General features: G+C 37.0%; 1 protein-coding gene across 4 annotated transcripts in view; it reads left to right on the top strand.

Moving 5' to 3' along the window:
• Positions 1–25,808, top strand: part of LRBA (LPS responsive beige-like anchor protein) — a 363,075-nt gene that overhangs the window by 16,885 nt on the left and 320,382 nt on the right. For all 4 annotated transcript variants that reach the window (XM_052690432.1, XM_052690429.1, XM_052690431.1 and 1 more), the window contains exons 3-10: positions 16,947–17,178; positions 17,309–17,409; positions 19,647–19,742; positions 22,109–22,230; positions 22,333–22,459; positions 23,509–23,628; positions 23,955–24,101; positions 24,952–25,149. In XM_052690432.1, the coding sequence (XP_052546392.1) occupies positions 16,947–17,178; positions 17,309–17,409; positions 19,647–19,742; positions 22,109–22,230; positions 22,333–22,459; positions 23,509–23,628; positions 23,955–24,101; positions 24,952–25,149 (1,143 nt within the window). The remainder of the gene's footprint in view (positions 1–16,946; positions 17,179–17,308; positions 17,410–19,646; positions 19,743–22,108; positions 22,231–22,332; positions 22,460–23,508; positions 23,629–23,954; positions 24,102–24,951; positions 25,150–25,808) is intronic.

Consider the following 25,808-nt stretch of genomic DNA (forward strand, 5'->3'; position numbering starts at 1 on the left):
CCCCAGTGTGCTTAGTAGAAGACGGATCAGAGAACTGGTCTTCCTGAAGTCCACTAAAACGTATTGTAGTATAAAAATGATCCTAATGAGGATAAGTTATGAATGTGTAATGTCAGTCCTGATAATTTTAAGAAAGATAAGCTAAGTACTGTGCCAACACTTTTCTCGGTTTGGTGGCTGATTGTTGGATCAAGACTTTAGTTAGATTTGCAACTCAAAACACGACTCTCAATAAATAGCCACACAACTAGAATGGAAAATACAATTGCAGCAGCATATTCTCTTTCTTGTACATCTTGCTTACAAGGAATGCTGTCTGTTTCTACTGCGAAGCCTGTTGAAGAGTAGGATTACTGCTAGCTGACAGACACAAGGCTGAATTTGGACCCTTCTTTTGAAGGGCACGTTTTCCTTGCCTTCTTCCATTATCTTTGTCCAAATTATTTGTAAAAAGATTCACTGTGTAGATTGAAAGAGTCCCTGTAAGTGTCACAGGTGGCGGCTTAGAAGTCCTTGCTTTCCCTGTTGGGTTTTTTTTTTTCCTTCTCGCCCGGAAGTGCAGGATGGGGAAGAAATGAGAAAGAAGGTGGCCACAGTGAGGAAGATGAGCTCGTTGTCATCAATTGTGACAAACTACAACATTCATGTTTCCTGAATTTGAGTCTTTTGTGGTTTCAAGACATTTTAAGCTAATTTATTTCAGAATACAATCAGTATGCTATCTCAAGGGTAGCCAAGATGTGGAGTTTGCGAAACAGCTGAGACTTGTTTGTGATGTTGTTCAAGGAGGTAATCTGTCCCCATGTGCTAGTCTCCTTATGTTTAAGAAAGTGTAATGACTTATTGACTATTTGATAGTGGGATTATCTATAAATATATTTTAGGATTCTAGTAATTTGATGGCTGCTGTTAGCTAAAATAGTGGGACTTCAACTGTTATGTTCTTGATAGAGGCATAGCATATGTTGTTTCAACATTTGTTTTCTGTTTTTGGGAGTAGAACATACAGCAATAAGTAGAAACCCGTTTTAAAAAAACCAAAAAAAAAACAAAAAAAAACAACTAACAAATGAAGATATTAAATGAGAAGTTTAGAAGAACTAAGATAGTTAAACTGAAACAATGCTATCAAACTAGAAATTAGTAAATGAGCAGAAAACATAGTGTATTAGGACAGTTCTGATGTCTGTATTGATCACATGCTGTGAAAGAACGTAGGAATGATATTACTGAAAATCCAAATTACCAGCAGGACGTCATCTTGGTAATTCTGTGATTGCCCAATATTAAAGGGGACAAAAATAAGTATTTAGTGTACAAGGAATGCAATTTATTGGGCGCTTTTTAAAAGCTACTTGTAAACTGTTAGAACTGTTCTTTAAGCTCTTCAGAAGAAAATTTACACGGGTAAGTCAGTGTTGGAGGCAATGCAACAAGTCAGCAATGAACTGAATAATACGTGAAATGAAGTTATCGATTGCAAAGCTTTAGCATGGGTGCTGGTGTTCTCAGCTTTAACAGTGAAATGTGAAGCTCTGTTGTCTGGGATTCTGCACTGATGTGATTGTGACCACATAATAATTTTGTGAAAACATGATGTTTCTTTTCTGTGGAGTAGACGAGTAACACCAACCAAAAAATCTCCTAAGAGTGTAGCAATGGAAATAACAATAGCAGTAATGTTTCAATACCACCAGCAAGTAAGGAAAAGTTGAAAATAGTGAGATGATGATTAATTGTACTGTTTGTTGAGACCTTAAAATGTCAATGAGAATCATTTTTTTCTGCTTTTTTTGCTGATTGTCTGAAATGTATGTGTCAAAGAAGCAGCTTTAAATGAAAGGAGATCTCAAGATGGAAATTTAAATGGTATTTCCGGACAGGTTTTCAAATCTAAGGTAGGGAATGTGTAATTATTTGCAACTAAAAGCTTTTGGAGTTCCTGTATGTTACCTGAGGTGGGGATATAGCACATACAAATGTAGGAATTTACTATTTTCCAAATGGGAAAGATGGTAGTGGTACCACATCAGTGGTAGCACAGATGTGTTCCCATTTGAAGTATCTGGCTCACTTTGCTGTGTGTGCAGCTGTTTTCACTGCTGTCACTTCAGATGGTGATGAACTGTGGTTGCTATCAGCAACCATTTAAGGCTAGAAATAAGAGCTCTAATGTTATATAGTTCAAACTTGTGAAGCCCCTTAAATTCCTCACTGGACTAATGCTCGTATGTTTAAACATATATAATATCAAAAAAATCTTATCTCCTAGGATCTTTAATCTACAATAAGCTACCTGTGGATTTGATATGAAGAATTAGTGCTAGGAGAGATGATTGGTGGACCAAATGCATGTTAAATGCTGAAATATGTAAATGAGATGATTTTATAAATGCTGCATTCTTATGCAGCACGTGAATAAAAACTGTTCCTGATTTTGGCTGAAAATTTGGCTCGGTTAGAGGCATGGGCACAGAAAGCAAGTCCTCTGTCCACTAAAATCCTCCCTTAAAGGGATGCTTGTCCCAGTTTATTTGTGATAATCTTCTGAAGCACTGTTTTCGTTCTGCTTTTCTTCCTGACTGACTTGATTCACGTATTTTTGGCTTCCAAATGTGTTACTGCTCTATAAAGCTGAAATGAGTTGCGTTTTGAACACATTGAGAAACAGGACGTAGCAAGATAAGTAGATACATAATTTTTTATTCACTTTTTGAATGTTATTATTTCACAAGAGCATTCTTCTGATTACCTCACTGCTCTTTGTAGTGCCATGTGAAAGTATAACTGTGGGTAAGTTTCCTTGGAGAGAATGTTCTTTCTGTGGGTTTTGCGTGTATTTTCTGCTCAACAGAGGGCTGTATTGCTGCTTAAAGTATCTTCTCTTGTGGCCTTGTCTCTTCGCTTGGAGTTCCCATCTACGAAAAGGGAAAACTGATGTGATGTTTGTTCCTGTGGTGGCATTGAGAGTTTTACCTCTCTCTGGAGTTTAACAGCTGAATTAGGTTCAAATATTATTTGCGTGCAGCCATCTATTTACGCAACAACGTGCCTTGTTAGTTGTCTTAATGGGACATGTTTCAAATAAAAAGAAAACCTTTCTTGATATGAGTTATTTATAAGAATGAGTTATTTAATAAGGTATCTACGTTTCAATAACGGAGTAGATTGGCAGTTCTGAAAGAGCTGTATTAGCATTTTAGTTCATTTTTTTACTTACTCATACATCGCTGTGTACGAAGGTGACAAAGTTTAACTGATTTCTAAAGAGTATGCATGGAGAAGACCTGTTCCTATAAAACAATTGTTGGGGGGGAAAAATGCTTTTTTTCATAATTTCAATTTACAAGTGTATTACAAAAATTTATTAATTTTACTGTAAGTGTGTAAGTTGGGACCTGGAGCACAAGTCTTAATGAAGAGCGGTTGAGGGAAGTGGACTTGAGTAGTCTGCAGAAAAGGATGCTCAGGGGAGACCTTACTGCTCTCTGTGGCTCCCTGAAAGATGGTGATAGAACTAGAGTGAATGGCCTGAAGTTGTGCCAGGAGAGACTGAAGTTGGACATGAGAAAAAAATTTATTTTCTGAGAGAATGGTCAGATGCTGGAATGGGCTGCCCAGGGATGTGGTGGAATCGTTGTGCACAGAGGTGCTCAAGAAGCACTTAGATGTTGTTCTGAGGGGGGTGGCTTAATGGGGGAATAGGGGGGGCTGGTGGGTGGTTTGACTAGATGTTCTTGGAGGCCTTTTCCGACCTTGGTGATCCTATGATTCTAATGCTACAATTTCATATATTCACATAGGGATTGTATGGCTAAAGTAGTGATACGTGAGATACTTGTGCCCCTGCAAAATGTTATTCCCTGGAAGAGAATTTATTCTGCATAAAATGTTAATCTCCTTCACTCATACTTAATTGAGTCTTAAATACTAAACAGGAAAAAGTCAGTGAAGTTTCAGAAAGAAAATGAGAACTTCACTAGGGAGAAAACTTTCCAAACATCTCAAGGGTATTGTAGAAAACATTGGTTATACAATTTAAACTTCTGGTTGAGATCTCAAGATGTTATTGCGCTCACAGGAGGAATTGAGTAAATAAGGGTAGGGCTCTTTTCCTGCTGTTTTTAACTTCACAGGTGATGGAGCTGAAATAATGTGGTGGTTGTGCCAAAACCTCTGTTTATGTGACTCTTTGTTTTTCGGTTAGAAAAAAGTGGAATGTTCTGTATTGCAGAGTGCATGCTCACCTGTGATGCCAGTAGGACAGAAGTTTACTTTAGGGTTTTCTGATGACTGAATCTAGAGAACAAAATGGGGATGTGTGCATTTAGAGACCAATCTGACTTAAGCATGCATTACACCAATGGATCAGTGTATTAATGTGACCTACTGCATAATACCAGCCAGAAGCCAGCTAGTATTTTATACAGTTAGTCTACAGACTATCCCAAGTGGAAATAATAAATCTTCGCAAAATGGATTGGGGGACAGCTTAGAACAGGTGCCAGAAAGCCCTCAGCCATTTAGTGGCATTAAGTACGGCAGTGTAAAAACTTAAGAAGTATTTTCTTGTTTAAAAGGCTATTTTTATAAGGTGTTCTGCTGGTGATCTGAAGTTATTGGACATGAAGTACTAAAATGAGTAACCCCTGAGTCTCATAGAATGTAGCTCAACCTTGTACACTGACTGCAAGTGTGTTTTAAATAGAGAATATTTTAGCTGGACTTTGAGGATGAGGTGGAATGCTATAAAAATGATATGTGAACTTTGCAAAGGGAAGAAAACTCAGTGCCTTAACAGAAGTCCAGCCAAAGATGTTGAAGTTGTCTGGATACTTTGAATGGAACTCTGCTTTATGTGTTTGGCCTTAATTCTAATCTTTGCTAGGGAGATCTGAAAGCACGTGATGTGATATTTGAACTGCTGCTTAGCTGACTGAGTCAGGAGAGAAGTGGTGGAAAATGACTGTGTTGATTGTTCTTCATGCAATCGCACAAGGATTGGGGATCAAACATAGCTTCTTTTGAGGTGATTTTTTTTTGAGTGGATTGCTGTGCCTTGAGCACTATCATAACCAGGAGAATTTTTCAGCCAATAGTGAGCTTGTACATTAAAGCAAAATTGGCTCAAGATGCTAGTTCTGATCCTGAAAGCTTTGCAGAGTTTGGTATGAGAAGACAGTGAATAACAGTGATTAATAATATATTGCCTTGCTTTGTATCAGAAGGATACAGACGGACTAATGTGTAATATGTTGTGAGTTGGAGCAGGCTGTGCTTCAGAGCTGAGAAAGCTGTTTGAGGAGATCACTGTAGCAAGTTTTGGAAGGAAGCCACAGAAACATTGCAGGGTTTACTCTGAAGGATTATGTAGAGTCATTCTGATCTGCATCTGAAGTACTACATCTGGTTTGATCCTCAGCTGCTGTGGAATGATTGCAGAGGTGGTGTGAGCCAAGTGAATGGTAGTGTCTGGTTGGCAGACTGCAGCCTTTTCTTCCAGGTGCACACTGCAGTACTCTTAATTAATTGCTTTCCCGGTGTTCAAGGCAGGGAGGTACATAACAGTGCATTGCATCTTTCCAAAACTCATGTTGCTGTAGAATTAATCACTTAATTTTCATGGGGAGAACTTTGCCTGCAGCAACCATCCCTCTGAATTTCACTGTTGTAGTAATGTTTAATATGGTGTGGTGAATTTTTTTTCTTCACGGTGTGGGTTTTTGTGTATGTGTTGATGGCATCCAGTAATAAAAACTGGCAATCAAAAGTACAGATCTAAAGTGAACCAAGGGGTAAAACTGGGTGGGGTTCAGTCATGTCTGCCTCTGATGATTACAAAATGTTTCATCAGTAAAACTTAGAGGAGCTGTAATGGGAAACCCAACAAACTCCTAGTTATCAGAAGTATGTGTGGTAAAATACTTGGCTGTAAGTTTATTTGGTCTGTGTTTGTGCTAAAGTCCCCTGCAAAGATGACTTGGGATTTTACAGTTTTTTAGTGTGTCCTGCCTCATCTCAAGTAACGATTTCATGAACATATTTCACATATGTCTATGAGCATTAAGAGGACGTGGTTATTGGTATTATTTTTCTGAAGAGGAGCTTTTATAGTGTCATATGAAATAGAACTCATTTTGCATTGCATGAACAAATAGTTGCTTTTAAAGAGCTGAAATTTTTTTTCTTTGGGAGTTATTTCTCTTGGAACAAATGGCACTTTAAAAAAAAGCCCACAGCATACAAAGAAACCTGTCTTCTGTTTCTGAGATAGAAATACGATGGTGGAGTCTGCAGTGACCGCTAGTGTTACACCAGGTGAACCAGAGATCTACTGTGCCTGCATTTTGAGAGCTTATTCACTCCACTGTTACAATTTTGGTAGTAATGCCTTAGTATGTACTTCTAGTTGTTCCTTCTGTCATGTTTTATTTTTCTGATGGGCATATTTAATAAATGCTACTGTAGAGTTTTAAACTTTGCAGTTAGCTGAAGGAAGGTGAAAATGCTGTGTGCTACAGCAGGAGAGTATCTTTGTAACCTGAACTAGTAGACAACTGAATAGGGATGTTCCTTCTGAGGTATTGCTATTACTGGGTAAAATTTCAGGTCACAGAGGAAACTGTTGTTGAATATTAAGTACTCAAAGTAATGCAGGCTGTAACACTGTTTTGTAACAACTTATATTTTAGCCTGCTAGATCTGCAGGATTGGATGTGAACTATCAATGAGAATCTCATTGAGTGCTCTAAAGTTGAGGAAGAGAAACGAATGCAGAAGTATACAATCAAACTCTTGCAATGATTTTTTTTTTTTTTTTTTTCAGCTATTGGCTTGAAGGGATGGAGTTCTGCTGATCCCACTCAATCTATTTTTTAAAGACTGATTTTTACCAGCCTCAGTCGATTCTTCAGGCTGAGGGTAATTGTATGTATGTGGTTGTGCTCATAGAGGCTATTTTAAGTGCCTAAATACCTCAGTACTTTTTATGTGTGGATACGATGAAGTTCCCCTCAGATGCAATTACAGTGACTTATTTTTAGAAAAATCTTTAGCTTGTGCCCTATTTTCACATCTAAGCTTTTGAAAATTAGTCATTATGCTTCTACAATTCACATTTTATTGTTTGCTTTAGAGTCCTTTTTTTTCCTGCTTAGAACCTGTTACCTAAAATGCCCATGAGATGGTGCTCATTGGTCTTGTTTTTGTGTAGCAGCAGGTTCTCTGCCTCTGACTTACAAGAAAGAATGCAGTGTTAAGCATTGCTATCTTTCTAAAAGGGGGGGAAAAAAAAATTAAAAAAAAAAAATGGACAGCACCTTGTATTAATACACAAAATTCTCATTACAGCATTATTTGGAACTGTGCTGTAAAGACAATCCTGACATGCTTGCTCGCCGTTAGGAAGGTAGATTTGATGCTAGTTTGCACAAAAGATAGTTTACCACTTTTTTTTTCTTGCTTAAAATTAACTTTCTAGGAATGTCTTTATCCTTTGCCTGTTTAGATATTTTATCCTTTTTGTGCTGCTACAGCTCCTTCAGATTGTCTCATATAGCTCTATGAAAAGTTTTCTTTATAGAAGATGTATTCTGCTACTAATATAAGTTGTCGTGTTCTATTAAGCAATGTATTTCTGTGCGAGTTTCATTAGTTTGATTTGTTTCTTTCTTTCTTGTGCCTTATGCCAGCAGTTTATCAGAGCAATGCGGAACAGTGAGGCTTGAAAGCAGTGTTAAGCATTTACCAACTAAGGCAGGGAGGAGGACTTGCAATGTTATAAACTCCACTGCCATTTTTCAAGACTGTACGTTTTGAGAAGCAAGGCTGGGAAAAAACAGCAAATGAATAGGAAGAGATTAGGGTAAAATGTCTGCTCTCTGGACAGTAGGCATTCACTGTTGTTCTTTTAATAATGAAGTGTGCTAGTTTGGTGTTGGCAATAAAAGCATGTAGTGCTTTAAGTGTTAGAGGAACTGGGGTATAGGATGAAGTTTATTATTATTACTGGTTAACAAAAAAGGGAGAACATAAAATATAATTAACATTTTCTCTTTTTAAAATCTTTACAGCAGACCACTTTTTCATTTTTTTCAAGTTGTCGCATTTCAGGTTTCTTGAGCTGCACAGCTGGGAGCCTTAGCTGATCACCTGCATGGAAGCATGAGGTAGCAGGGCTGGATAGCTGTACTTGTGTTTTTTGTGTGCTCAATTTCTCGTGTTTGTTGTTGGATTGCTTTTAACCATTCTAAAGCTTTATTTAAAAAGTGCTTTTGTTAAGATCTCCTTACAACAATACTTCGTAAAATATAAAAATTAAGCTTCAAATATCTAAGAGCCTTGTATGAGCTATTTTCGTTTAATTTCAGAAATCTATATTGATTCAAACCATGGCTGAATCGGCCTTCTCTGACTAAAAGGGAAGTATCTCTTGAGGAGAAACATGTGATGTAAGTCTGCCAGGGTAGACAATGTAATGAAATACTTCCATGGCTATGTCAGCCTGATAGATTCCTAATGGCATCAAAGCATAGAAATTTTTGCACCTCCCATGCTCCCTCTGTTGGGCAGTCAGCAGCTTGGAGCCCTGGCTTGCGGATTACCTGTCTGGCCTGGGAAACTGGAAGCGCTGAGGACTGCGGTGTCAGCACACATTGCAAGGAGTCCACAAACTGGGGTGGTCTTTGAGTGTCTCCTGGGTAGTGTACTAGGAAAGCAGGGTTGCTAACTGGGACAAGTTTATAATTTGATCAGTGATAAGCAGCTGAAAATGTGGCAATTACAGTGCCAATTTCAGTCATCAGCATTCCCTCCCGCCCCATACATGCTTTTTTTCCAGAGTGGTGGGAAAATATTGTGGAATTGTAAGGTTCAGGAAGTTCTCTGTGTTTTGTGTTTGTCTTGGCTAAGGGAAGAATTTATTGAAGTCTCAATGTGCAGCAGAAATAGACCACTGATCAAATAACTGTTTTCTTAACGTCTCCCTTCTGTGCAGAAACAGATGAAAAACTACAAATACTGTGAGCTGTATACTTAGTTGCAGTGTGAAAGGAATAAGTTACTGTATTTGGATAAGCTTTTCACAAAAATGGACACAGTGTAACAGTGTTGGAGTTCTGGATCTATGTTGTGGGTCTCAATCTTTGCTGGGGAAGAAACGCACAAAGGTTGTGTATAGAAAGTGTTGTTGTAACTTCAGTGGTAATTGAATCTCATGAAGGTACAATTACTACTGCAGACTTGGCGTCCTGCTTAGACGTCTGGTGAGGTACAGAGTTTCACCACAGCAGTGGGATTCCGCTAGGGTGGCTGTAGTTAGTAGTGTCCTTTTGGCTTTGTTCTCCAAAACTACTCATGTTAGTCTTGGTCTGCATAGTTTCACACCTAAGAGGCCACGACTTATCCTATTATCAGGTTGTTTGGTTGAAATTAGAGGTTCTTGCTTTATGAGGATTCCAGACCTGAATTGCTCACTAATTATCTGAATCCATGATGGTTTTTGTTTCTCTTTGCTATGGAACTTGAACTTCATTGCATCCAAAGTCCTGTCAATCTCTTCACCTGTGGCAGACAATCTTTGCCATTTCTGAGAAGGCAGGTGTGGTGTTTTCCAGCTGTTGTGAATCAGAGCATAAGCAGATGTGTTGGGTTCTTAGTTTCTGTGTAATTTGTAATCCAGTGTCTTTAACTGTGCCAAAATGCGCTGTTCATCTGCTGAGCTATGAAGTGTGATGGCTCTTAAGGAGTTGGGATACATTTGCTTCTTACATGCTATATGAGACTGTGGCTTTCAGTAGGAGAGGAAATCCTGAACTCTTGTGAAATCTGGTGAAGTCTATCAGAGCTTTCGAGGTAAACAGATTATTCTCTTCATCCTAGGTTCTTCTTTGGCTTTTTGAGTTTCAGTTCAGTTTTCTGGTAAGGCTATTTCTTGCTGCTAAGAACAAATATGTGCTCTGAATATCTTCCATTTTACTCTTTTTCCTTGATTTCTTTTATTCTTTTAGCCTTTCACCCCTTACTTGTTATCCTCATGTCCCAGTCAGCTTGTAAAATGCATTCAAATGTGTTTCTTAGAGCTCATAACCTTGTACTCTAGCATTCCATTGTTACACTGTTCTTAGTACTTTGCAAATACTAAAAGTTGACATCCTATTTAAATGGAAAGTTATGTGAAGGAGTGATATTTAAGTGTATTTGCTCAGATGAGGTGTCACTGTTACGTTGGTTGGTTGGTTTGTTCTTGTAGAGTGGGTTGAATGTGGAGGCACAACGGGAGTTTATTCTTTGGTCTTGGTGGTGGTTCGTATCATGTCACTAATTGCTTATCATTTGGGCTCCTTCTTAGAGAGGAGGGACCTGCACAGCTTGGTAACTGAGCTATGGTTTAATGCTTTTTTCCAAACAAAGAGTGGGTCAGTTTTGTTTGTTGATGGGTCGTGTTTCTCAGCTTGCCAAAAACTGAAGTACTACCTGAGAAGTTATCTGTTTGGACCGTGATTTTTTAAAAATATGTTTTTTGTAACATGCAGGTAAATTCAAATAAAAATGATAGATAACCTTCAGCAGCGAAGGTAGGAAGGGAAGTGCTGGGATAATGATGTGGATAGCATGGTACAGTGCTTTGCTATCTGTTTCGTGTCTTTGAGTTTAATTCAGAGTATAGTAACTGGAGCTGACTTTCTTCTACCGGCTGTCATAAAATGACAGATTTCTGATTTTTAAAATGTCACAACCATAAATCATTAGTTTGCTAAGATTGCACTAGCAAGCTATTAAAGAACATGGCAGTATTTACTGTAGATAAATGCAAATTTAAAAAGGTTCTCTGTATCATGGTTTAAATGATTTATTTACTTTCAATCCGTATATGAATCTGATGTGATGTAAAATTCAGGGTATTTCATTTCCTGTATAGAGCTACAAATTTGCATGTTATTAAACCATCTCTTGGAGTTATATCTTTCTTGTGTACCTTAAACAACATCTCAGGTTCAGGTGCATTGGAAAAAAAATCATAACACAAGCAGAATTTAATGCTACTAATACAAAAGCTGGAAAGATTAATTTCAGGTGGAATTAGATGCAGTCTACGTCGGCACTAACATCTTTTGAGATCTGTAATTTAAACCAAACTTGGAAAACTGCCAGGTTTTGTAAATAGGTCTTTAGCCACTATGTGGAGTATATTACAAGTCAATTTTGTCCTGAAATTGATTTGCAGGAGATCAGCTTGTTAATCCCTCGTCTCCTCAGGAATGCAAAGTGAAGTGTGCGGTAGCGTTGCCTCCTTAGTGTTCTGCTTGGAACAAAAGCCTCGTGGAACAGTCACTTATGCGTCCTCTCTGCCTCTGTTATCCAAAGTGATAATGTCCCTCTGTAGCTGATCCTGTTAAATGGCTTGCAGGTGTGCTGGGCAAGCCTACTCTTCAATCTGTGTCACAGTGGGCTTTCTTGCTTGGGGGGGGTTTCTTATATTTTCTTCTTCTTGGTGTTTTTTTTTTTTTTTTTTTAAGAGAAATTTGAGTTTTGCTTTTCATTGTTCTTAAAACATGGATTGTTTGTTCCCTTTCGAAGAGAGTGATTCAATTACTTGTTTTGCTATGTACTTCAAAAAAGATTGAAATGTTGAAATGTATGAAAATGTAATTTCACAGTACCCTCCCATTTATATTTAGAAAAATTGCGTAGAACTAATTCATCCTTGTGCTGTTCTTTTTGCCTTGAGCCTTCAACTGCACACTATGAATGGAACTAATTTTGTTATTGGGCTATTTTGATATAAAAATGCTTGCAAGCAGAGTGAAAATATAAATTTATTAGCTACGGCAAATAGAGCGTAATTGATTGCAGCATGGCTATCTTTTAGAGCTTCTTTTCTCCTTCTTTGGGAATGGGGAAAGCAGGTAAACATAACTACCATAAAGATCCTGATGTGTGTACCACCTATAGGGACAAGAATTATGCTTTTTCCTATTTATTTCAGCTGAGAGAGTTAAACTTGTCCTGAGGCACCGTCTGAAGGAGGGAAAAAAAAAAAAAAGTGCAGGTCCAACATTAGATGGCAGTAATGGACTCTTCACACCTTTTGTGCACCTGTTAAATTTATTTTTAAGCGTCTTTCTAAAGGAGAGACTAAGTAAAGCATTTTGTTTTAATACAGAACATTGAATGTAAATAACAAATAGAAGCCATGGGGGTGAAGTATTGTCATGCAACGCTGCTATCATCTTGCCTGTTTTAAAACGAACCTTTTTTTGCTGGGCAAGTGAAGGTGTAGGCTTTGTTAGGAGCTTGGCAACAGCAAGAGAAAGGACAGTTAAGAAGAAGAAATAAAATGTCACCCTCGGCAGCCCATCCTTTTTCCCTTAGAAAGCAAACGAGGCATGTACTATCTATTCATTTGGTTGAGTGTGACTGTTGGGTGGGACAGAACTGGTCACTTGTGCCTTGTGTAGCATCAGGAAATGTTTCTGATTTATTTACTTTTTTTTTTTTTTTTTGGTCAAAGAAATACGTGTTTGGTTTTTGAGCAAGTTCTGAGTTGAAGCAAAGTGCACTATTAATGACAGTGAAGACAGCATGAAAAGATAGGGGACCCGGGGCAGACAATGGGGCAAATTGATGCAAATGAGTCTGCGTAAGTTATTCTTTTTCCTCAGGTGTTCCTTCAGGTCTGTAGAGGCCTTTCCAAATCAGAGCTATCTTTAGCACATCCAGGGTATGTGTACCAATGGTGCTGACTTATACTATTGATTGTGCATCCTCGGTGAATTTGTCTAGGTTGGGATCGCTCCTGATGCTGAGAGATTTTTGCTCTGAAGTGCCATGTATTTCTCAAATCTTAGACACATTTCTGATAATGATTAATACTTTTTGTTTTGAGCTTCTGAATATCTGCAAGGGGATGGAGGTTGTGTGTTATTACTTTGGTGGGAGATAGAAGAGTGACTAGAATATTGCACAGAATATTACCTTGCCAGTTACTGTTAATCGTAAGCATAATGGCTCAAGTGAACCCAATTTCATGTTCGTGTTCTCCAGGAGTTGCTTTCAGATTTCATCACTGAGGGTTTGAAAATGTAGGTGATGTCTGTCTGATTTTAACTTGGAGCCAACGGACATAAAACTGTGATAAAACCAGGATCATTTTTGAATAGCATAGCTATTTGTAAATAGGAGTAAAATGTAGAGTGTATATCAAATGCTTATCTGTTGGAAATTACATCAGGTTTAGCTTCAGCAGATTTTTCTTGTTTAGCTTATTCAAATGAATTCAACCCTATTCAAATGAATAAATTTCAGTTGCTTATTAGCTTTGTACATGCAGCTTTGTGGATCTGGATTAAGCATAAGGTTTAGGATTTCTGTTGAGATAGACTCATATTTATCTATAGACTGTTGTTTTTCCTTCATGAGATAGACTTTTTCCAGTGGCTAGGTGTCATCCACACCCGTATTTTGAGTGTACTAAAGAAGAAATTCTGAGATTATGAAATCAGCTTAATAGATGTTTTCTCCTGACTTTAGGAAGCAAAGCAAGTAGGTTTTTTTTTTTCCTCTTGATCTTATTAAATAACCACGAAGAAGAGAAAGCTCTGTAGAAATGTAAAGCCTTTTTTAGAGATTTGGAGTAAAACTGTGTATGTGTCCCAGGTATACTAAGTTTGGATTTTCTCAAAGGAAAGCTGATTGTAGTCTTGGGAATTTTTTTTTTCTTCCCATTACAGTAGATTAAATACTTTCTCTCATTTTCCTTCAAGCTCTTGAAATATTTTGTATTTCGAAATGACTTAAAATCAGATTCATAGCCTAGATCATTATCTTTCACTAAAGTGGAGGTTGTATTTAAATTCTGGGTGATTTTCTGCATACTTAAGTTGGTAAGTTGCTCACTTAAAGAGTGCACCGTCTCATTTATGTCTTGGATTTCTTCTTCCATTTTAGATTAGGTGAAAGGTTCACAGGAAGGAGGGATTTGTTATGTTTAAATCCATAGCTGAAAATTGCTGTTTCCAATCAGCTATACCTAGAAACATTTTACTGAAAATCTTGAGCTGCTGGTTTAGTTTGTATATATTTTTTGAGGTAAGTAGTAATGGTGAAATGTAAAATTTGTCAAGATGCGTTTGAGTACTTTGAATACTTCACTTTAAAACCATTCCTGTAAGCTTACACTTAATTCTGCACTACAGGCCAGGGAAAGAAAACGTTATGCCACCCTGTAGGTTGCTATAAAGATTGTTTATGCAGCTCAGCCTGAGACTTAAAATACGTTGAATTGGAGAATTTTGAAAAATGGACTGTGCGACATTAGAGACCAAATCACGCTAAAGTGCAAGGAAAGACTATACATCAGTTCAAAGGCTACATTATTCAAAAAAATACAACCATAAAAAGGTAATAAGATTACATTCTCACACTTCATGGCTAGTAAGGTGCATTAAGCTGCTCAGATATTCATAACTTACTGTGACATTTGGGAAGATTACATTTTGCTGTGCACAGCCATTACTGCAGCTCAGATAATAACTAGCCAATGCATGGACCTGGATTATGATCCCTGTCATTGGAAACAAATTTGTGTTTTGAAGGTTGATCAGTTTCAAATCACCATTAGAAAGGGTTAATATGACATACTGTGGTGTGTGTGCTTATGTGTATCTAATAGGTATGCATACATACAGTACATCAACTGTGCTGTGCCTTCACTATATTGCTTTCTCCATCAATATTTTTCTCCTCATTTTCCCTTAAAGGAAATGCTAAAATAGTAATTATTTCTTCCATCGCATCTTATCTCTGGGATATACTTGCTGAAATGCTTATTTTTGCAGATTAGATTGGAAACCTAATTTGACAGCTTCCTGGATGGGTGGTTACTGATAATAGTGTATCTAGCCAAAAGTGAAAAATTGGGGATGTAGACTATAAGGTGAAGGTAAGGTCACCTCTTGTAGTTTTATATGGTTTTGGTCTGAAAATTGATGGTTGGCTGGTTAGTTAAACCAAGTGCATAAAGAGTTGAATTTGTTGTTGAGAATTAGCAGGTGTTTCGTGGCTACAATTTAACCTTCAGTTGCTCTGCACGTAGAGCGCAGTATAATCTTTGCTTCTCACCGGGATGGTGAGAGAAACACTGGCTTCTTGAGGAATACTTCTGTTTTGTAGAGGATGTAAAACCAAGCGTGATAATAGCAGTGCATTTCATGTATTTCACAAATGTAGTTCAGTTATGAGCCTTGTACCTTTTTCTTTGCAATTGTGTTGCAATACTTGTGCTTCACTCCATTGTCTTCAGCTATTCCATTACCTTTGAAGTCTACCTTGCCGTGCTTGAGGTGGGCCCCTGCTGTATCTTAGGGAAGGGGAGAATCGAGGCTTGGAGAATGGTAATAACTTGATAGATTTGTTTTGAGTGAGTTGACAGGGTGAGTTGATATAGAGAAGCTGGGAATATAATTTAAGTCTCTCCATTCAGTTCCTGTGGTTTCCCTGAATATTGAGAATGTATCTGTTAAGAAATTGCATAATTATTTTTCGTGACCAAGAGAGGAGAAAATGGAAAAGTGTAAATTACTATTTCGAAATTGTTACCGTGAGACATTGTCTATTCTGTCACAGAGCTAGTAACTTTCTCTGCTTCTTGTGGTGCTTGGCATTACTGATTTATGTCCAGAAGACCAAAGATTGCTTCTTCAAAGTGACAAGATTTAGTCACTTGAGGGAAATGTATGGTAATTTCAGTAGTTAATGAAGAATATGTATTCTGTTCCCTTGCTTAAGTTTATCTTCAGATCCTGCCTAGCCGAGAGAGGTTGTGGGAGCTAAAATGGAACAACTTAATTTATGAGTTTTGGAGCAGTTTTGACACGGTGTGATTTTGGCAAGTGGACTTACTGAGGGGGGTTAATGATCGAAGGAACGCCATATATGACAGAAGCAGTCTTCACTTGACAAACTTGTTGAACTGAAGAGCTGATACACTTCTGTGAGTTTTGAGGTTGAGTCAATCCTATCTGAATTACATTTTCTGTGCTCTTACGTAGTAGGCAGGTAGGACACATTTTTAAGTATAGTTGTAGCCTATGAGAAGAATTTAAAATGCAGAGAGATTAGGGCAGAAGTTAGTGTCATCTATCTTTGCATCAGCTAGAATTTTTATTTTATTGAGTTAAAATAAAACAACACTACAACAGCAGAGTGAAGTAGGTTACTTCCTTATTTCCCCCTTCGTTCTCTTGGCACGTGCAATTAGTTGCTTGGTTCATGTTCAAACAAAGTCTGCATCTAGGTGACCTGAAATATTGTAGGTTTTAAGTGCCTGGGCCAAGGTATGGTCAAAGGCTTTGAACAGTGGTGTGGTTTCACATTAATCCAAATATAGCAAGGCTTTACTTCCTTTTAGTGCCTGTAACTACTAATGAAACTGGCATTTAGTACTTAGCCAGCTTTATTTAATATCTCAAGAATGACTTTAAGTGAATGTAATTAGCAGTATTTCTGGTGTGTGCCTCAGGTTCTTTTGGCTAGAGCAGTGCACCGATTTGAGGAGTTGTTAGACACATACAGGGGAAGGTTTTTAGGGCCACTCTAGGCCATTTAAAGGATTCTAGCTGACCTTTCTCACCGGTCTTGAAATACTCGCATGGTTTGTTCACTTCATAGATGTGTGGGGTAGCTCAGGACATTTGTATTGTTAACTAACCCAAGAGCTCTTGTGCAGCAATTGCCTGATAGTTCCTGACACCTCAGGAGCGCCTTTTGTTCAAGTTACACGTCAAAACTTGAAACAGAGGAAAAAAATTTGGTATATTGTGGTCGACCTTGCTGTGTTCTTTTAGCTTATATCTTTGATAGTTTTCTTCTTGCAGAATTAATAATTTCAGTGGAATGTGGAATGATGTTTTGACTTTTTTTTTTTTTTTTAATATTTTGTCTGAAAGCTTGTTGGAGGCCAATTTGACTTGGAAATGAACTTTATCATCCAAGAAGGAGAGGGCATTACTTGCATGGTAGAATTGCTGGATAAATGTGACATCTCCTGTCAGGCTGAGGTGTGGAGCATGTTTACAGCTATCTTGAAAAAAAGTATACGCAATCTACAAGCGTGCACAGAAGTGGGACTGGTTGAACAAGTGCTCAAGAGGATTGATAGAGCTGACAACATGATTGCAGGTATACCTTCACCTAATATATGAGTCAAATTGTATTTTCGTTACGTAAAATCTCACGGGAACACTTAATAATGAAGTGACAGAAATTTGACATTGCATCTTAATAAGTAATTATGTTGTTCTCCTTTCAGATCTCTTAGTGGATATGCTGGGCGTGTTGGCTAGCTACAACTTGACCGTTCGAGAGCTAAAGTTATTCTTCAGCAAGCTTCAAGGAGAAAAAGGGAGATGGGTAAAAGAAAATAAAGAACAAAAGCCATGTTTATAGTGTTGTTTGTGTTAATGTTCCCATGTTAAAAGACTGCTTGATAGCCTTTTATATATGTGTGTGTGTGTGTGTATGTGTGTATCTGTATATATGCATATATATGCGTGTATGTGTATTTATATATATATATAAATTTACTAGGAAATAAAGGATGCCTACTGGTATTGTATCACTTTTGCTTAAATCTTTTTTACTTAAAAGCAATTTAACCTGTTAAAATACATAGAGTAGTGTAGCAATGAGATTAAATTTAACTTTATTGGATTTATTGGCTGGATTGACCTTTTGAAACACCTGGGAAATGATGTAGTGATTCTAAGCATTTGTTTACATACACATTTTTATTTTGGTAGTTCTGATTGCTTGAAATTGAAAAATAAACAAACAAATTGTTTTTGGAAGATGAGAGATAAGATGGAAATCATTGGAAATTGTGTATGTGTGCATATCAATATTTTTATATTTGCACATTGTCTATACCTGAAGGATTTTGTCCAGTTAGGAAAGTTAGCATTTGTAGCAAAAACTGAAATGAAAATGAGTGCTGAGTGAAATGTTATGTTTTGTGTTTTCTCCTGTTCTGTGTGAGCTAGAGACACAGAAAAGGGTGCCCATTTAGTGTTGAGAGCCTTCTTCCTTAAAGTAAAATACTTTTGTTTTAAATGCTAGCAGATAAGCTTTCCGCCACAAAGTTTTTGCTTTGCTTTACCTACCAATTGTTTTACCTATTTGGAGTTTTAATTCCACTCCTGTAATGTCTAAATACCCTGGTTTAATGTAGGGAGAAGTCAGGTCGGTGTCTTTGTTTCTTTGAAATAATGGAAGAAATATGTATTCAGTATGCGAGGCAAAAACATAGCAAATTTTAAAAAGAACTTGTGAAACAACTTGTTCACATGAAAAAAATACCCCATATAGGGTTTAAAATGAGTAAGCGAACATACAGAATATGTTAAACCATTGCTTAATTAAAGTTGTCTTTGTAACATTAACTTTTCATTTCCTGGCTCTCTGCTATTTGCATTTAATTTCCCTTTCTTTATTAAAGACTAAATATAGAGGAATACAAGAGGAAAATGGCCCAACTGCTTTGCTATGGTCTTGCTCAGGTCCATAAATCTTAAAATCAGCAGTGCTTTAAAGATACAAAGTATCAGGCTGCAACACAAATTGCCAGGTTGAATTCTACTGTGCTGAAGACATCTGAACAGATCTCACTGTTTCCTTCTTCAATTTTATAAATTCAGATTTATGAAACATTCTGTATCTGATTATAATTTGAGTACATTTAAAATAACTTGTAATGGATCGTGCAATGCTTAATTTTCGAGTAGTTGCTTACAAGAAAGCAAAAATAGCATCTCCAGAAAAAAGATCAGAAGAGTGTAGTAAAATTGTAGTTTGAAAATAGATTTTCTGGAAAGCTGTGGAGTGGTAGAAGACGACGCACAGAAGTTTGTGACCAGTATGTGCTGGATTTCTGTTGTGAACTCATACACTTGATTTGGAGGTTTTAGTTGTTGAGTGTTACAAAAGCATTAATGCAGAATTAGGATTGTGGTGGGGAAATGTTTGCACTGAGCGTTCGATTTAGGTACTGTGTATGGCTTTTGAGGCTTGAACCTTTTCTCATAGACTTATATGAAGGAGTGTATCTAAACACAGTATCTTTTACCTAGTGCATGGCTGTAAACTTGATGGAAAGTCATCTTGTCTGTTGTTCTTCCTTGTACCTATCTTGTTTGTGCCCTCATGAGTTTCATGCAGCCACAACCCAAAATTGCTCTGAGAATTTGCATTTATTTTTCCCTAACTAGTTGTCATCTGGGTCAGTTAATTTTTTTTTTTTTTTTTTTTTAGCTCGCTTAAAATCCATACAAATGGTAAAGCTGATGGGAATTGGCAAACAGTGATGGCACTCAGCATTCAGAGTCATTTTAGTTTATGCTGAATAACATTGACTGTGACTTCAAAGTCCTTAATTTAGTTATCCCATTAATTGTCTTTCATTGCACCTAGGCTAGTGAGTATCCTTATTCATAATTTTCTATTAATGTTCATTGAAAATGTTGAGTATTTTAGCAGAGTGTTACTCAGTCATGTGCAAAGCTTGAAAATACGTCAATTTTATTTTTGTATGTAGAGTATTTTCTTTCATATAGATGTTTTATTTATTTCCAAATCCAAAAATTTTTTGACAGCCACCACACGCTGGGAAATTGTTGTCTGTGTTAAAACACATGCCTCAGAAGTATGGACCTGATGCCTTCTTCAACTTTCCGGGGAAAAGTGCTGCGGTATGTAGATACTTTAAATCCTTTGTTTGTTATTTTTACTACAACCATTGGCTGTTTTCACTCCTGTTTTTCTCTTAGCCCATCTGTCATTGTTACAGAAGTAGTCTCAACAGAATTTTTTTGTTACCTACATGGTGTATAACTAAATAATGCTTATAACAAATGTAAGTAATAACTATGGAAGGACAAATGGCAATACATAAAGAATGGATATAAGTGAACTCTTTGCCTCTACCCCAAGCAGTTGAGTTAAATCTTATTGCCAGGAGAATGTGAAGAATGTCTGCTTTTCACTTCTTTATTGTTTGAGAATGGTGCTTGTTAATATACATTATGTGTGGGCAATGCCTTACTCCTAGAAACCTTAGTGAAACTGCAGTAAGTATGGCTATACTTGTGCCATTTGTTATTTCTCTAGAAATCAGTGTGAATATTGTGGTATGTGTAGTAATCATCTGATAAAATGCAGATTGTAGACATGTCTAGGTTAAATACTACTGAGGGAAGATTAGGTTTAGCGGTGGTTAATCTTTTATCATAATTGTTCAGGTGTTTACTAGGTAGTGTATTTTTGTTGTTGTTGTTTGCTTTCCCCCTAAAAATCCATTACTTTTCTGCTTTGCTGTCTTAGCTTTTATGTAACTAAAGGTATTACACAGGACACCTAATCTTGAACTTCACAGAATCACGGAATTGTAGAATGGCCAGGATTGGAAGGGACCTCAAGGATCATGAATCTTCAACCCCTCAGCCACATCCAGGGCCACTGACCTCCCATTTAATACCAGACCAGGCTGCCCAGGGCCCCATTCAATCTGGCCTTGAACATCTCCAGGGATGGGGCACCCAAAACCTCTCTGGGCAGCCTGTTCCAGCACCTCACCACTCCCTCTGTAAAGAACTTCCCCCTGACATCCAACCTGAATCTTCCCTCCCTCAACTTAAAACCATTTTCTCTTTTCCTGCAGTTATCAACCCTTTCAAAGAGTTGATTTCCCTCCTGTTTATAGGCTCCCTTTAGGTACTGAGAGGCTGCAATGAGGTCACCCCGCAGCCTTCTTTTCTCCAAGCTGAACAAGCCCAGCTCCCTCAGCCTGTCTTGGTAGGAGAAGGTGCTCCAGTCTCCTGATTATCTTCGTGGCTCTCCTCTGGCCCCTCTCCAACAGCTCTCTGTCTTTCTTGTACTGTAACTTCACTAACTTGATGACATAATAACTTTTTATTTGAAGATTGAAAAACGCAGACTACTAGAGTTGTGCTGCTGTAATTACATTTATCACATACAGCAGAACTTGGCAGTAGACACTTGGGCTACTTACGTATTGTGCTTGTATTTAATTTCTGATAATAGCATTGAATGATTGAACTGTATGTGGTATTGGGGTGCTACACTAACTGCAGTGGGAACATTCTCATTGATTTTTAAAACATGGAAACTTAGAAATTAAGTATTTGACATACTTCATAACTATTGTGATTTAAACCAAATGATAGTGCTACCAGGTCCCAAAAGTTGGGCTCAAAGAAATGAAATCTGATTAGCTGGCTGGTGTAGAGAAGGATTTATGGCATTTTATTTGGTTAGGGATAGCTAAATGGAGCGTGGGAGCATATTAAGATGTCTGGCAACACTCAAGTTCTTTGATGTTTTTTGTTCATTGGTATTGATCATCTGGAAAGCATCTTTGATCAGAGATTATGACAGTCTTAGTTGAACTGTGTATTGCATGTCTTCAGAGGAACATTTTAAAGTTAATAGTGATGTTAAAACAAACAAAAATTAAAAAAATACACAGCAAAACCCAGCTGTTTGAAACAAAGGTCTTAATAGCGTTTAAGCTGCCTCTGATTCTGTGCTTAATACTAGGATTTTGCCTGGGGCTCATAAGGCTGTCATCTACAAACTGGAAGCCACTTAAACGTGAATTTAGGTGAAGAAAAAACGGATCTGTTAAGTGAAGCATATATGCTTTTCTTGATGTGGGCCAACTTCTTTTCATAATCAGATATTCTTCTGACTGACAAAATTATGTGAAAGTAAATGTATAAATCCAATTATTCTTTTAGGCTGTCTTAAACCTGAATCTTCTGAATGTATATGCTGAGGACTTCTTGTGTTGTAATACTTGCCTTAATTATTTGAATTTTGAAGCATGGGTTACTATTAATGATATTATTTGAGATAATGATCAGTTTTAAAATATTTAGAATCAATTTTTACAGTGGAATACAAAAAGTAGTGTACAGAAAAGCACGGAAGTTAGGCCAGGTATTTTTGGTTGTATGTTTGTAGTCTGTATCTTATGCTGTATACTTGCAGTATTGTGATGTTGATATTTCTACATGAATAACTTTATTTTCTTCAGGCCATTGCCTTACCTCCTATAGCCAAGTGGCCCTATCAGAATGGATTTACTTTTCACACTTGGTTAAGAATGGATCCTGTAAACAATATCAATGTGGATAAGGATAAGCCATATTTATATTGGTGCGTATTAATGTAGAACCATATTTCTGAAGTTCAGTCATGATTTGTTCAATGACTTTAACTGCCATCTCTGTATGTGCTGATCTTGTTTTCCTTGGTTAGTTTTCGAACGAACAAAGGACTTGGCTATTCTGCTCACTTTGTTGGTGGCTGCTTGATTGTAACGTCCATAAAATCAAAGGGAAAAGGTTTTCAGCATTGTGTAAAATTTGATTTCAAGCCACAGAAGGTAAGTAAAAGCAGTAGAATAGTTCAATGAATACATTTGTGTGTGTGTAACTAGGATTTAGCAGGGTGCATATCTGACTAGCTGGTGTGTCTGTAGGAAATGTCTCTAAAAATGTGTATCCTGGAGGGATTGGTCTCGTTACTAATTATGTTCATCCATCGGCAGATCACTTGCACTGGAATGAACAAAAATAAATCTGTTCTGAATTGGTATTTTTTCTAAGCTTACTTCATGTATAAGAAAAAGCTAGAAAATGCAGTTTACCAGGAGTTTCATGAATTTGTGAAACATGAAATTTTACTAAGAACTCTTAATACCTGCGTGTAGCTTGAGCGTTGCAAGACTTGTGATGTTTGTTTATTCTATCTTCTCTTTTTATACTTAGTTTCCTTCTGCTTCAGCCTTCCACTTATCCAGAAGTGTTTTGCACAGGCTTTCCCCTTGATTATTGTTTGATAGTCATTGTGGACAAATGCAGCTGTACTTTAGAAGCTGTGATTACTAACTCAAGTTTAAATTTTTCTGATGAAGCCAGGGCAATTACTAAAGTTTAGTCTTACAGGTTAGAGAATGACCGATTGGCATTTGAAACTGTGTTGTAATTCATGTTAATTGAAGTTTTACAGCAAATATTCTCCTTTTGTTTGATGTTTTATCTCCTTATGTGTAACAATTAAAATATGAATTAGTTGTATTTTTAATGTTCAAGACTTGCTTGTTGAGCAGTATTATACTGTATTAAAAATATTCTCATTTTCAATTGCTGATTTTTCTGGAACAAGCATGTTCAACACTGTCACAAACTTTTGTTTTGAGTTTTATGTTGTATATATCTTCTAGGCTTCCATTTTGAATTAGGAGACTATACTTTGACGTGGCTAAGCAGGGAAACTCACTAATGCTGTCATCTTTTCTACTTAAAATAAAACTTTCAGTGTTAATGTAATTCACAGACACAGTGGAATTCACTGTAGTGTACTTTCTTTCAGTGACTGTTGAGCTGTGTTAAGTGTCTGTAGAATGGTATCACTTGTTTTCTTTTTGCTTAGTGGTATATGGTTACTATTGTGCACATCTATAATCGCTGGAAGAATAGTGAACTTCGATGCTATGTGAATGGGGAACTGGCATCTTATGGAGAAATAACGTGGTTCGTCAACACCAATGATGTAAGTAAGCTCTGTGGATACATCTAATGCCTGTTGAATTTCTCAAGATGATCAACTGTAGGTATCCCTTGCTGTTTTATGCTTTGTTAAAAGTAAGCTTCTCCCATTTCATAATTTTTTTTTAATATTAAAAAAAAAAAAAAAAAAAGTAATAACTCTTTGGTAGGGGGGAGTACGTTCTACTTACATGGTCAAAACTTCAAAATTTATTTCCGCTAAAACCTGAGAAGTTTTCTTGCTTGTAAAAATATTATTATTCTTTGATAGTATGTGTATTTCTTGGATAACTTGCTTGTGTTGCTTGATTTATTTATTTCTTTTTTTAGACTTTTGACAAATGTTTCCTGGGTTCCTCAGAAACAGCAGATGCCAATCGAGTGTTTTGTGGGCAAATGACATCCGTTTACCTTTTTAGTGAGGCTCTCAATGCTGCTCAAATCTTTGCCATTTATCAGCTTGGTCTGGGATACAAGGTATTGTGGAATTAACTGTAAAACTTCTGAAGTTCAGTTCAAGTAATGTAGTTTATGTAAGACAGTTGTGGCACGCCTATGTTCTTCAGAAAATATTGTTATCATTTAATATTTTTATTAACGTGTTGCATATATTAATATAAGCCTGTGCATCATATTACAAACTAAAATTGAATGTTAATTCATTTTTTAAATTTCTTATAAAAACAAAGAATATAAAAACAAGATTGAGTTCTTGTTCACAAGATTTCGGGTGATTGGAGGGGTGAGAAGAGGACTATTTTCTTTTAGTAGGTTCATTTTTTCCATTGAGGCTGAGAACTTTAGATCATCAGGTATTATGTCTTTGTTTTAGGAGAGTAGCCTAGTAGTTGCTTTTGCTAGTCAGTTTTGCTTAATGTGTAAAGTTAGTGCTGAAGATGAGTTGTGTTGCAGTGATTTATTATTTGTTTTGTCTTAGCTTGAGGGGCGCTAATTGAAGACTGCTATTCCCTAGCAGCTGTATAAACATATGCTAAAAAGATGGATTCTATTCTCTCTGCTCCTCAATTATTAGTTCCCTTTGAGTGAACATAGTTGACTGTCAGTCTGTTTCCTAGCTAATGTTTTTGTTTTGCATTACCCACCATTTTGACAGCGTCATTCTTCAGGCGTCAGAAATCAGTTGCACTGCTGCAATTTTGTAAAATTGATTTTGAGTCAATGTTGTTGTGAAACTCCTTTTTGAAATATTGTTGGATTTAAGAAACAGTGTCATTTTCTACTATTAGTTGTGTTCTGAACTGTATTTGAAATGTATATTATGTTTTTTTTTTGTTTGTTTTCTGTCCTCAACACTTCCCCAATCCAGGGAACATTCAAGTTCAAGGCAGAAAGTGATCTCTTCCTCGATGAGCATCACAGATTGTTGCTGTATGATGGCAAGCTATCCAGTGCTATTGCTTTTATGTACAATCCAAGGGCTACAGATGCACAGCTCTGTCTAGAGTCATCCCCTAAAGATAACCCTTCTATTTTTGTTCATTCACCACATGCCCTCATGCTGCAGGTATGGCAACATTTTTCACAGATTTGGAGTATAAATGGTTACTGTTTGAAAATCTGAAAATCAAGTTACGCTGGGATTTCCATAAGATAAAGAGCTTCTGATGGTGGGTTCCTCCCCAGGTCATCTCTGCTGCTTTCCCCTGTCAGTTCTCAGCATAGCTAAGTGCTTTACTACTTAAATCTCCAAAGCTGATGCAGGTGGTTAGGAATCAGTTCTTGAAGTTATCAAGCTGCCTGACTTGTTCCTGTGACCACTGTGTGAACTGTACTGGACATTCCTCTTAGATTCACTCAGGAAAATAAGAATGGGCAGCTTCTCTGAAACAGCAAGAGAGAAGAACATAATCCTATTTCTGTTTGTAATGCCATGTGTAGTATAGTCAGAGGAACCCTTGCTTCATTGGTGTGTGGGCATACTATCTTCTTGAATTAATATGGGTGTACATAAGGACTATGAAACGGTTCTTTAATCAAAATTACAATCTTAAAAAATGTCAGTATTACTCAGAAATCCTGTTAACTTGTCAGAAACCTTCTTCCTCATTGCAGACATACTCCATTCTTCACAGACATGATCTATCTCCCTAACAGAGCTTTGCTCTGTTGACATTATACTCTTTGCTTCCCAGGCTTTGAATGCCTAAATTTTTTAATTTGCTT

The sequence above is a fragment of the Tympanuchus pallidicinctus genome, unplaced genomic scaffold (genome assembly GCF_026119805.1).
Source record: "Tympanuchus pallidicinctus isolate F22 unplaced genomic scaffold, pur_lepc_1.0 scaffold26, whole genome shotgun sequence".
Taxonomy (NCBI): domain Eukaryota; kingdom Metazoa; phylum Chordata; class Aves; order Galliformes; family Phasianidae; genus Tympanuchus; species Tympanuchus pallidicinctus.